At 54.5% G+C, this 12,126-nt stretch overlaps 1 protein-coding gene across 4 annotated transcripts in view; it reads left to right on the top strand.

Annotated features, from left to right (window-relative positions):
* STAG2 (STAG2 cohesin complex component) overlaps positions 1 to 4,857 on the top strand; it is a 65,033-nt gene extending 60,176 nt beyond the window's left edge. For all 4 annotated transcript variants that reach the window (XM_066202677.1, XM_066202673.1, XM_066202675.1 and 1 more), the window contains exon 34: positions 1,817 to 4,857. In XM_066202677.1, coding sequence (XP_066058774.1) covers positions 1,817 to 1,840 — 24 coding nt within the window. In that variant the 3' untranslated portion in view covers positions 1,841 to 4,857. The remainder of the gene's footprint in view (positions 1 to 1,816) is intronic.
* Positions 4,858 to 12,126: the final 7,269 nt, after the last annotated feature.

Below are 12,126 nucleotides of genomic sequence, written 5' to 3'. Positions count from 1 at the left end.
CGTACACGGGAACCACCCTGACAGTGACACAGGGACCGGGGTGACCCAACAGCGTCAGGGCTTCGGTTCGTACACGGGAACCACCCTGACAGTGACACAGGGACCGGGGGGAAACAACAGCGTCAGGGCTTCGGTTCGTACACGGGAACCACCCTGACAGTGACACAGGGACCGGGGTGACCCGACAGCGTCAGGGCTTCGGTTCGTACACGGGAACCACCCTGACAGTGACACAGGGACCGGGGTGACCCGACAGCGTCAGGGCTTCGGTTCGTACACGGGAACCACCCTGACAGTGACACAGGGACCGGGGTGACCCAACAGCGTCAGGGCTTCGGTTCGTACACGGGAACCACCCTGACAGTGACACAGGGACCGGGGTGACCCGACAGCGTCAGGGCTTCGGTTCGTACACGGGAACCACCCTGACAGTGACACAGGGACCGGGGTGACCCGACAGCGTCAGGGCTTCGGTTCGTACACGGGAACCATCCTGACAGTGACACAGGGACCGGGGTGACCCGACAGTGTCAGGGCATCCACCCCTACATGGAAACCATTTTCAGAGTCATACAGGAACCGGGGCTGGACCTGCAGTTGTGCAGGCATCAGTTCATTGTGCAGACAGTTCTCAGAATAACATGTGAAACCAGAGCTGAACCTACACTGTGCAGTGTCCAGGCATCGTGTCGCACACTCAGACCATTCTCAGAATAACACATGAAATCAGAGCTGAACCCAGCAGTCACTGTGCGGTGATAAAACATCATTTCATAGTGCAGACAATTCTCAGAATAAAGTTAATTTGCTTTATTCATATAATTTATTTCAGAGGTCCCTTATTCTTGGAGTTGTTGCACTTGTTTTTAGTAGGTGTAGACATAATAAAGCTGTTGAATTTACTCAGATGCACGTGGTTTATGATCAGACTTCTGGTTTGATGTGCCAGTTATTGCTCTGTGTGCTCTATTGTAGGAGGCGCCCAAAGCGAATGTAATTCAAAGAACAGTAAAAATTGGTTTGTAAACAGATAAATATGAACAGCAGTGCTGAGGTTCAGGAAAATTTAGTCTGATTTGGCTCCTGCTGATTTTATGAAGTCCTATAAAAGCTAGGAGAGGCACAAAATCCAGGTCTTCCGGGGTTTTTCTGGCACATCAGAGGTCACAGATACTTCCACTGGCGTAGGAGGCTGCAGGGCTTGCTCTCACATGGGAGGTGGAAACTGATGCTTTCTTTCAGGAAAGCTTTTTCTTTCCCCACTCACACAATCTCCTGAAGTCCAGGTGCTTGATTTTACCTGATGATTGTTTGATTTTTCACTGTCTTCCCGACAGAGTGGATGCATTTCCTTGGGAATGTTAGATTTGTGTCCTGTACGTATAGATTTGATGTGGTTTCTGTGGTTTCTGTGACCACGGAGACTGCAGCAGCAGCCAGAGTCTGCAGTGTTTTGTCCCTGGTAATAACACACTTGATTTCGGGTTAATGCCAATAGAATGTCATTGGTAAAGAAGTCTGAGCTAGGCACCTAACTAAAAATTCTTTTGCAATTATTACCTAAAAGAATTAAAACACAGACTTTATTCCTATTGGATCCAGCTAATTTCAAGTGTGAGAAAAATATTTCTAATGAGTGAGGAGCCCTTTTCATATTATCTAAATCAGAAGTGTGGTTAGTCTGGTTTGGAAAAGAAATAAACTTAATAATGCCTTAACGTATCTTGAAGTGTCTTAAATTATATATTAATTGCTTTGTTATTTGTTAAATGTGTATTAGACTACAAATTGACACCATTTCTAACTTTTTTTTTAGGTTCTTGGGGTGTCAATGTTTTAATACCAGAGCAGCAAATAAATCAGTGGTGAAGTCATTTTCTAAGTGGAAGAGGAAGTTTTTCAATACAAAATTGTGGTAGATACAGTGAAATTCTGAACAGATTTTTCTCTAAGGAGAATGACATGCTTTCAAGATCAAGTGCATTGAAGGGGCAGTTTTGTTTGCCTGAAAGAAAAAAGAAATGTAAAGGACAAGTAAACAATTTGAGGATAAGTTACACTTTTTGTTGGGAAAAAAAATCAATATTTTATTTATGTGCTATCAGTTTATTTCTGGATCATAAGAAGTATTCCCTCTGAGTTTCAATCCTACCAGTGTGAGAGGTGTTTGGTACAGATTTGAGCCCCTCTCTCTCCATTTGCTGGCTGCAGTAAATAAATAATCATGAGCTCTGCTGGATTGCTGGTCACGTCCATGAACTGTGATTGAGGGATTGGTTTTCTCACAGTGATAGAACGAACCAGAAGAGTTGTCAGTATTTTCAATTAAATGCAAACTTCAGCAACAGAAGGTTTGTATTAATTAATCATGGAAAAAAAAATACATAAAGCAGAATTTTAACAGCTTTTTAATCTAAAACACACTTTTTATTCCAAAAGCTTCATGTTAGCCTTCTCAGAAAGGTCCATAAGCTATAAGCTACAGAACGTAACAATTTCACTCTTGCTTGCCCATTACCAACCCTGAAAGTTTGCTTGTCCTTTAAGAAAAATGTAATGTTGTGAAATTCCTTCCAGTAGTGCCACTGTATTTTGTCTCCAAATAAAAGAAGCTTATTGTAGTATGTTTGCAGAAAAATTCTAAACAAAAATTATACAGCTTATTAGAGTGTGGGAATAGGGATCTAAATTTTAAATAAAATTATATATATATATAAATTGGTGCTGATTTTATAATTGCGCAGTTTGTTTAGTTTTTTCTTACTTTTAAATTCCAACTTAAAATTATGAGGTTTCAGAAATATATTGAAAGTTTAACAATGTTTAAAAATAGAAGAGCATGAGAATTCATGCTTTAAAAATGATTTTTAAATTTGTATTTTATATTGTTTTATCTATCTGTCTTTGCAAGCAGTCTTCAGGTTAAAGATACTTCTAACAGGTTACAGTACATTTCCTCTATATGTAAATTAGATTGGATAATAGAAACTCATAAACAACCCATAATATTCTTTGAAAGCTAAGCTTTAAACTTCATTTTGTGTCCATTCACAAATAAATTAAATTTGGTCTAAACCAGAAAGTGGATCTATGCCATTCTGACATTGACTCATTTTGCAAGGCTTAGGCAGCTAGACATCATTTTAAAGGAAATATTAACTTATATTACATATGTATATTTTTTGTCAGTTGTCTCTCAGTTCTCGAGGTATATTATTTTAATCATTCCATGCCTTAATACGCTTGCAATACAAGAACCTCCCCAAATGGGTGAACACAAAAAGGCTTCCTGTTTTTAGACTCAGAAACGAAACATTGGGCTGTGGTAGCCAAAAACCATAGGTTCTCTAAAGGATCATGAGAAAATAGAATTATTTTACTAGGTCATGGGGTAACAACAAAATCCGAACTAGATCTGCCTAACTCATTTTACATCAATAAATACTCTCATGTCTAAAATACTGCCTATATTGTTTTCCACACCACTGCATTTAATAGAACTGCTGAGAGGACTGTATATATGATTTTAAACTTAAGTTGATTTTTCTTACTCTTGAAGGAGTGTTTCTTTGTGAAAGCAGTTCTTACAGCTTTGTTTTCAACCAGCTAAAAATGTTTTATATATTTACCTTAACCTGTTGTCCTCCACATTCTATTGTCCTAATTGTACTGTTTTCTGATTTGTATTTATGTCTTGAGACAGTAACTTTTTGAATAAAAATAAACCTACAGTATGTTGTATGTTTGATCTTTTTAAATTGGGGTTATGGGAGGACAGTGAAGAAAGGGGTATGAGTAATGCAAATGTTATGTTTATAGAAATCAAAATCTTTTTCCATGTCTTTTAAGTGTTTGTCTCAGAGTTGGGATAATGTATGAAAAACTGCACTGTTTTATATTTGTAATAAATTGTACAAGTTTTTAAAATGTGAATAAAGCACTAATTGGGTAATAATTTAAAGCAGAAAAGTTAATGCAATCATGATTGTTTTAAATATGCTTTAATTTGAGATAAACTTGTTAAAAGAATTAGTGTAAATACAGAGTGAGCTTTTGAAGAGGTTAGTACCTGCAAATAAAATTTTTAAAATTTGTATAGAACTTTTACATGCCAAGAAAGCAGTGGTTAATTATTTTTGTGTTACGTTTTTTAAAGGTGTATTAATACCCTTTCTGTTGGTTTCTTTTTCCTAATAACTCCGATCTGATTTTACTCAGAATGCTTTTGATTCTCTGCCCATTGGAGATGCTGTTCGTAGTCCAGTGGAAACGCCATTCAGTGTGTAAGCTCCTTTCCATTCCTAAATTGATCGTACACCTGGTAAACATTCTGAGCTTCACTGGCCAGACAGGGGACGAGGGGAACACCCCAAACACGGAGAACTCCTGTCCGCTACAGGACTTCTCAAAGCAGGAATTTAAAAACCCTAGAGAGAGAACACTTCTAATCCTTGCTGGTGTAACTTCAGGAGTTTTGGGTTGGTTTTTATTTTAGTTCTTACTATTGCAAATGTTCATTATTCCTGTCTCTAAATCCTGCTGTAAGTTCAATAGTATCTTGTGGAAAATTGTTTTAGTAGGTTCTAAGTTTATAATGCAAGAAAAATACCTTCACTATACAATGTAAAGTCTGTTCAAGTTGAACCATTTTGGTACAAAAGCCTGTAAATGGAAGAAATTGGAAGAGAGATGATAAAAATGTAGAAAAAAGCAAACTATTGAGAGAAAGTAAAGCCTGTCCTCTGGTTTACCAGAGAGGCCACAGGGAAGGTATTGACACAGAATGAATTTCAAAGGAATAGTCTCCACATATTCTGTAAAAAGTATTTCTTGATATTAAACAACCAAAGACAATAAGTAAGATGTTAGTGATGGCTGTTGTTTGTTTGTTTGGGTTTTTTCTCCTTTGGTTGGTGTGCTGCTGATTCCTGGAGGGTGTTAGAGGTCCCAAACCCCCACCTTTCATCTCAGTATGACGAAAAGAACACCTCTTGAAAATCTGCCCCTCTGTTCTCCCCCAGTTTACCCATTGTCCTCACTGGGGCTTCAGGACAGCAAGACAATTAACTTCTACCCACACTGGCACTCTTAAACTGCCTCGATTCACAGCAATGCTTGGCTGCTTCTTACCTAGAGCTGCATTCTTTCTTTTTATATAGCCTGATGAATATCAAGGACTTGATCTTTGAAGCTTTTGTCAAAATCGTGAATTCGTGCTTCAGAGTTCTTCCGATAAAACACAAACTGATTCTTTTAAAAATATTTTCATTCCTACTTAGCTGGTTTAATTTAATACTCTTTGACCAATCTGTGATACTGAAATGTACCTTACGCCACTGCCTCATTTTTCATAATCCTGTGTAAGTTCTTGTCCTGAGATTGTTTCATTTCATAAATATTTGTTGGCATCCAAAAGGGATCATATTCCTGGTGGAGGTGGATGATGACACGTGCTTGGAAAACAAGGTAATGCAGGACAGTCCTGTTCTATAATAATTCTATTTTTAAAGGAACACTTCCATGTGAATTGTGCCTGTCGCTTTCCTCAGCTGTCGCGGTGAGCCCTGTGGGGTGGGGATGACTCCTGCGCGGTGAGCCCTGTGCGGTGGGGTGAGCTCTGTGGGGTGGAGGTGACCCCTGTGGGGTGAGCCCTGTGGGGTGAGCCCTGTGGGGTCGGGGTGAGCCCTGTGGGGCGCGGTGAGCCCTGTGGGGTCGGGGTGAGCCCTGTGGGGTCGGGGTGAGCCCTGTGGGTCGGGGTGAGCCCTGTGGGGCGCGGTGAGCCCTGTGGGGTCGGGGTGAGCCCTGTGGGGCGCGGTGAGCCCTGTGGGGCGCGGTGAGCCCTGTGGGGCGCGGTGAGCCCTGTGGGTCGGGGTGAGCCCTGTGGGGCGCGGTGAGCCCTGTGGGGCGCGGTGAGCCCTGTGGGGTCGGGGTGAGCCCTGTGGGGCGCGGTGAGCCCTGTGGGGCGCGGTGAGCCCTGTGGGGTCGGGGTGAGCCCTGTGGGGCGCGGTGAGCCCTGTGGGGCCGGGGTGAGCCCTGTGGGGTCGGGGTGAGCCCTGTGGGGTCGGGGTGAGCCCTGTGGGGTCGGGGTGAGCCCTGTGGGGCGCGGTGAGCCCTGTGGGGTCGGGGTGAGCCCTGTGGGGCGCGGTGAGCCCTGTGGGTCGGGGTGAGCCCTGTGGGGTCGGGGTGACCCCTGTGGGGTCGGGGTGAGCCCTGTGGGGTCGCGGTGAGCCCTGTGGGGCGCGGTGAGCCCTGTGGGGCGCGGTGAGCCCTGTGGGGTCGGGGTGAGCCCTGTGGGGTCGCGGTGAGCCCTGTGGGGTCGAGGTGACACCTGTGGGGTCGGGGTGACACCTGTGGGGTCGGGGTGAGCCCTGTGGGGCGCGGTGAGCCCTGTGGGTCGGGGTGAGCCCTGTGGGTCGGGGTGAGCCCTGTGGGGTCGGGGTGAGCCCTGTGGGGCGCGGTGAGCCCTGTGGGGCGCGGTGAGCCCTGTGGGGCCGGGGTGAGCCCTGTGGGGTCGGGGTGAGCCCTGTGGGGTCGGGGTGAGCCCTGTGGGGTCGGGGTGAGCCCTGTGGGTCGGGGTGAGCCCTGTGGGGCGCGGTGAGCCCTGTGGGGTCGGGGTGAGCCCTGTGGGGCGCGGTGAGCCCTGTGGGGCGCGGTGAGCCCTGTGGGGCGCGGTGAGCCCTGTGGGTCGGGGTGAGCCCTGTGGGGCGCGGTGAGCCCTGTGGGGCGCGGTGAGCCCTGTGGGGTCGGGGTGAGCCCTGTGGGGCGCGGTGAGCCCTGTGGGGCGCGGTGAGCCCTGTGGGGTCGGGGTGAGCCCTGTGGGGCGCGGTGAGCCCTGTGGGGCCGGGGTGAGCCCTGTGGGGTCGGGGTGAGCCCTGTGGGGTCGGGGTGAGCCCTGTGGGGTCGGGGTGAGCCCTGTGGGGCGCGGTGAGCCCTGTGGGGTCGGGGTGAGCCCTGTGGGGCGCGGTGAGCCCTGTGGGTCGGGGTGAGCCCTGTGGGGTCGGGGTGACCCCTGTGGGGTCGGGGTGAGCCCTGTGGGGTCGCGGTGAGCCCTGTGGGGCGCGGTGAGCCCTGTGGGGCGCGGTGAGCCCTGTGGGGTCGGGGTGAGCCCTGTGGGGTCGCGGTGAGCCCTGTGGGGTCGAGGTGACACCTGTGGGGTCGGGGTGACACCTGTGGGGTCGGGGTGAGCCCTGTGGGGCGCGGTGAGCCCTGTGGGTCGGGGTGAGCCCTGTGGGTCGGGGTGAGCCCTGTGGGGTCGGGGTGAGCCCTGTGGGGCGCGGTGAGCCCTGTGGGGCGCGGTGAGCCCTGTGGGGCCGGGGTGAGCCCTGTGGGGTCGGGGTGAGCCCTGTGGGGCGCGGTGAGCCCTGTGGGTCGGGGTGAGCCCTGTGGGGTCGGGGTGAGCCCTGTGGGGCGCGGTGACCCCTGTGGGGTCGCGGTGAGCCCTGTGGGGCGCGGTGAGCCCTGTGGGGCGCGGTGAGCCCTGTGGGGTCGGGGTGAGCCCTGTGGGGTCGCGGTGACACCTGTGGGGTCGGGGTGACACCTGTGGGGTCGGGGTGAGCCCTGTGGGGCGCGGTGAGCCCTGTGGGTCGGGGTGAGCCCTGTGGGTCGGGGTGAGCCCTGTGGGGTCGGGGTGAGCCCTGTGGGGCGCGGTGAGCCCTGTGGGGCGCGGTGAGCCCTGTGGGGCCGGGGTGAGCCCTGTGGGGTCGGGGTGAGCCCTGTGGGGCGCGGTGAGCCCTGTGGGGCGCGGTGAGCCCTGTGGGGCGCGGTGAGCCCTGTGGGGTCGGGGTGAGCCCTGTGGGGTCGGGGTGACACCTGTGGGGCGCGGTGAGCCCTGTGGGGCGCGGTGAGCCCTGTGGGGTGCAGTGAGCCCTGTGGGGCGCGGTGAGCCCTGTGGGTCGGGGTGAGCCCTGTGGGGCGCGGTGAGCCCTGTGGGGCGCGGTGAGCCCTGTGGGGTCGGGGTGACACCTGTGGGGCGCGGTGAGCCCTGTGGGGCGCGGTGAGCCCTGTGACGTCGCGGTGAGCCCTGTGGGGCCGGGGTGAGCCCTGTGGGGTCGGGGTGAGCCCTGTGGGGCGCGGTGAGCCCTGTGGGGTCGGGGTGAGCCCTGTGGGGCGCGGTGAGCCCTGTGGGGTCGGGGTGAGCCCTGTGGGGTCGGGGTGAGCCCTGTGGGGTCGGGGTGAGCCCTGTGGGGTCGGGGTGAGCCCTGTGGGTCGGGGTGAGCCCTGTGGGGTCGGGGTGAGCCCTGTGGGGCGCGGTGAGCCCTGTGGGGTCGGGCTGAGCCCTGTGGGGTCGCGGTGAGCCCTGTGGGGTCAGGGTGAGCCCTGTGGGGCCGGGGTGAGCCCTGTGGGTCGGGGTGAGCCCTGTGGGGTCAGGGTGAGCCCTGTGGGGTCAGGGTGAGCCCTGTGGGGTCAGGGTGAGCCCTGTGGGGTCGAGGTGACACCTGTGGGGTCGGGGTGACACCTGTGGGGTGCGGTGAGCCCTGTGGGGCGCGGTGAGCCCTGTGGGGCGCGGTGAGCCCTGTGGGGGCGCGGTGAGCCCTGTGGGGCGCGGTGAGCCCTGTGGGGTCGAGGTGACACCTGTGGGGTCGGGGTGAGCCCTGTGGGGCGCGGTGAGCCCTGTGGGGCGCGGTGAGCCCTGTGGGGCCGGGGTGACCCCTGTGGGGTCGGGGTGAGCCCTGTGGGGTCGGGGTGAGCCCTGTGGGGCGCGGTGAGCCCTGTGGGGTCGGGGTGAGCCCTGTGGGTCGGGGTGAGCCCTGTGGGGTCGGGGTGAGCCCTGTGGGGCGCGGTGAGCCCTGTGGGGTCGCGGTGAGCCCTGTGGGGTCGGGGTGAGCCCTGTGGGGCGCGGTGAGCCCTGTGGGGCGCGGTGAGCCCTGTGGGGTCGGGGTGACACCTGTGGGGTCGGGGTGAGCCCCGTGGGGCGCGGTGAGCCCTGCTGCGGGCCGGCGCAGCTGCCGGCAGGGCCGGGCGCCCCCGGGGCCGCGGCTCGGCGCCGCCCTGCCCGGCCTTCCCTGCTGCGGGCTGCCGCCCTCGGCCCCGCTCCGGCGCCCTTCCCGCCCCGGGGCTGCCGGGGAAGGCTAAGGCTGGCTGCTGCCTGCCGAGCTGCAGTTAAACCACACTTCTGCAGCCACCCGTGCACACATCTCTCAGCGTTTTAACGCGCTCTTTTCACAGGCTTAAACTCTGTTTTCTTCTTTGCAAAGTGCTGCACTCCGCCAAGAGCAGAAAAGCAAACCACATCCACTTGTTTGTCATATCATGCACAAAAGCACTTAAAGATGTGGCGGATCTTACATTTAGCCTGCTCTTTGTATTGTTCATCTTAAAACGCTGAGCCGTCTTCTGCACAACTGCTCTTACCTATCAACTGACAAAAACTCTTTCCATTATTTCTCTTGCCGGTTTATAATCTTCTGAATCTTGAAAAGCAGATTTCTTGGGGCGGTTTTTTAACCGAACTCTTCCATTACAGCAAGAATCAAAGTGCTGTGTGAAGCCTTAGCGTGGATTGGGGAAGCGGCGTTGTCACTGAACACGCAATCTTGTCGCTTCCATCCTGTTTGGGGGACTGATGGCGTTACGGTTCAAGCTTATTGTGGAAATGCTTGTAGCTGCAGCAATCTACGGATGGGCACTCTTGGTCGTTCTCCTGGTTAGGGACCCTTTTCTCTTGCTCATATCTCAGTAGCTTGTGTGTGCTGAAAGCAGCTTGTTGAAGTGCTCTGAAGTAAAAGAAGCACAAGTTCTATTTAAAGCTGCTTTCATTATGCATTCTCTCTTTTATTTATTTTTTTTTAACCTTGCAATGCTTCGTCTTCCACTTCAGACTGACTTTTAACTGCAGAGTTCACTGGCTCCCTGGGGTTGGGTTTGTGGGTCTGACAGAAAGAAAGGCTGCCCTGTCGAGCGGAGAGTGCCCGTGCTGCAGTATCAGCTATTTGTGTTGGCTTTTCCTGGATTTGTCGAGTTAACCAGAGAGAAATGGGCTGTGTGTGTTTGTCCTGGCACACCACTGATTTGTCTCGGATTGTGCCAGAGCTGCAGATTTTGTGGGTTTAGGCAGCTCAGCAGCGTCGTCTCCTCACGTGCTGTTCCTGTAGTTAACAGTGTTCCCTTTAGGCCACTCGATCCACTGGGAAAGTTCAAAAGACGTGTCTTCTAGTTCTTTCTTAATCCCTACTCACGCGGAGAGTTAAATTTCTTCTTTTCTTTTTGAATTTGATTTGCTGTTTGTGTCTCCTTCGTTTCCCAGAACTGAGCCGTGTGTGGGGTGGCCCATGGAGCCGACCCAGGCTCGGTGGCGTGTGGTCAGGGCTGTGCTAACTGGGCAGGGTGGCTGTGGGTGGGTGAGGGCTGCTGCAGCAGCCACAGACACTCACACAGCCCCAGATGTCGTTGGCACTCCCACATCTGGAGAGCAGAGGTGCTCGGAGCACGCTGGGCCCTGGCTGACAGCCTGCCCACCGTGAGGTTCCTCCTCAGGCTCTGCCTCCTGCCTGGGGCCACACGTGTGGGGTGCCCATCTTCTCTGAAACAGCAGTTAATTCTTACTAATGGTCATTCCTTTGCGTGATTCGAGCGGCTCCTTGCTGCCCCCCTGGAGCTGTGCAGGGCGCTGTCCCCTGCGAGGGGCCCATGAAGTGCTTTGAGAGGCGAGTTCCCCAGAGCCCAGGGCAGACCCTGTGTGTTGAGGGAAGGCTCTGCGTGCTCTGGGCGCAGCAGAGAGGGAGGGACGGGGCCTCGATCTCCCCGGGCTGGCAGGGGGGCCACACGGTTGTGTTGTCCCCCCTGAGAGCCGTTCGTGGCTGCCAGTGTGGATGTGAACGCTCAGACCCGTGTGGGGAGAGGGCTGGGCCCTGGCCCAGCAGTGCTGTGGGCTGTTGGATTCACTCCACGGAGGAATTTCAGCAGAAACCTGACCCTCTCAGTGCTGACAGAAGGCTGAGCTGTGGGAATGGCCGAGGGGTCTGATGGTCCCTCGTCTTCTCCGGGGCCAGGCTGGTGTCCAAGCCGTCGAACAGATTTTCTCAGATCAGTGTCTTTCAGTAGTGGTGAAATCTGTGATTCCCTGAAACACTGTCGGAGGCCACCTGGAGCCTCCCATCTAAATTGCCATTTCCTGTGATTTCCTCCATTCTATCACGAAGGGCCCCCTTCTGCGAAGTTCACGTGCGAATTAAAACTTGAAAAGGTTCTGCATGCATCTCCCCAGCCCAGCAGAACACAGACACTGGGATTTCACGGCACTAGGGCACATCCCCGCAAGCAGCATCACCCGGTACTGAGGGCTCTGCACAGACGGGAGATGCTGCTCGTCTCCGGCTGCCTGCCCACCCTGTGCGGCTCCCCCGGCTCAGGGCGGTGCTCTCGGGGCCGCAAGGGGCTCCAGGGCAGCTGGGCACTGCCCATTCCCGTTTCCTTTGGAGCCTTCGCTCCTCTCTGCTGTTTCTCCGCCACGCGGCGGAGCTCTGTGCTTGTCTTCTGTGCAGAAATGAGGGTGGGGACGGGCTGTGCGGGGCAGCCTGGAAACCCGCTGTGAGCGGGGCCGGACCGCGGGGAGCTCGGGGCTGGGCGGGAGCGCCGGGCGAGGACGGCCCGCGGCCCGCAGCCCGTCCTGTTCTCCCTGCCCGCAGCCCGTCCCGCTCTCCCTGCCCGCAGCCCGTCCCGCTCTCCCTGCCCGCAGCCCGTCCCGCTCTCCCTGCCCGCAGCCCGTCCCGTTCTCCGTGCCCGCAGCCCGTCCCGTTCTCCCTGCCCGCAGCCCGTCCCGCTCTCCCTGCCCGCAGCCCGTCCCGCTCTCCCTGCCCGCAGCCCGTCCCGCTCTCCCTGCCCGCAGCCCGTCCCGCTCTCCCTGCCCGCAGCCCGTCCCGTTCTCCCTGCCCGCAGCCCGTCCCGCTCTCCCTGCCCGCAGCCCGTCCCGCTCTCCCTGCCCGCAGCCCGTCCCGCTCTCCCTGCCCGCAGCCCGTCCCGCTCTCCCTGCCCGCAGCCCGTCCCGCTCTCCCTGCCCGCAGCCCGTCCCGCTCTCCCTGCCCGCAGCCCGTCCCGCTCTCCCTGCCCGCAGCCCGTCCCGCTCTCCCTGCCCGCAGCCCGTCCCGTTCTCCCTGCCCGCAGCCCGTCCCGCTCTCCCTGCCCGCAGCC

This window comes from Chamaea fasciata, unplaced genomic scaffold (assembly GCF_029207755.1).
Source record: "Chamaea fasciata isolate MVZ Bird 193981 ecotype frontalis unplaced genomic scaffold, bChaFas1.0.hap1 SCAF_22, whole genome shotgun sequence".
NCBI lineage: Eukaryota > Metazoa > Chordata > Aves > Passeriformes > Sylviidae > Chamaea > Chamaea fasciata.
This window is presented reverse-complemented; position numbering and strand designations above follow the sequence as displayed.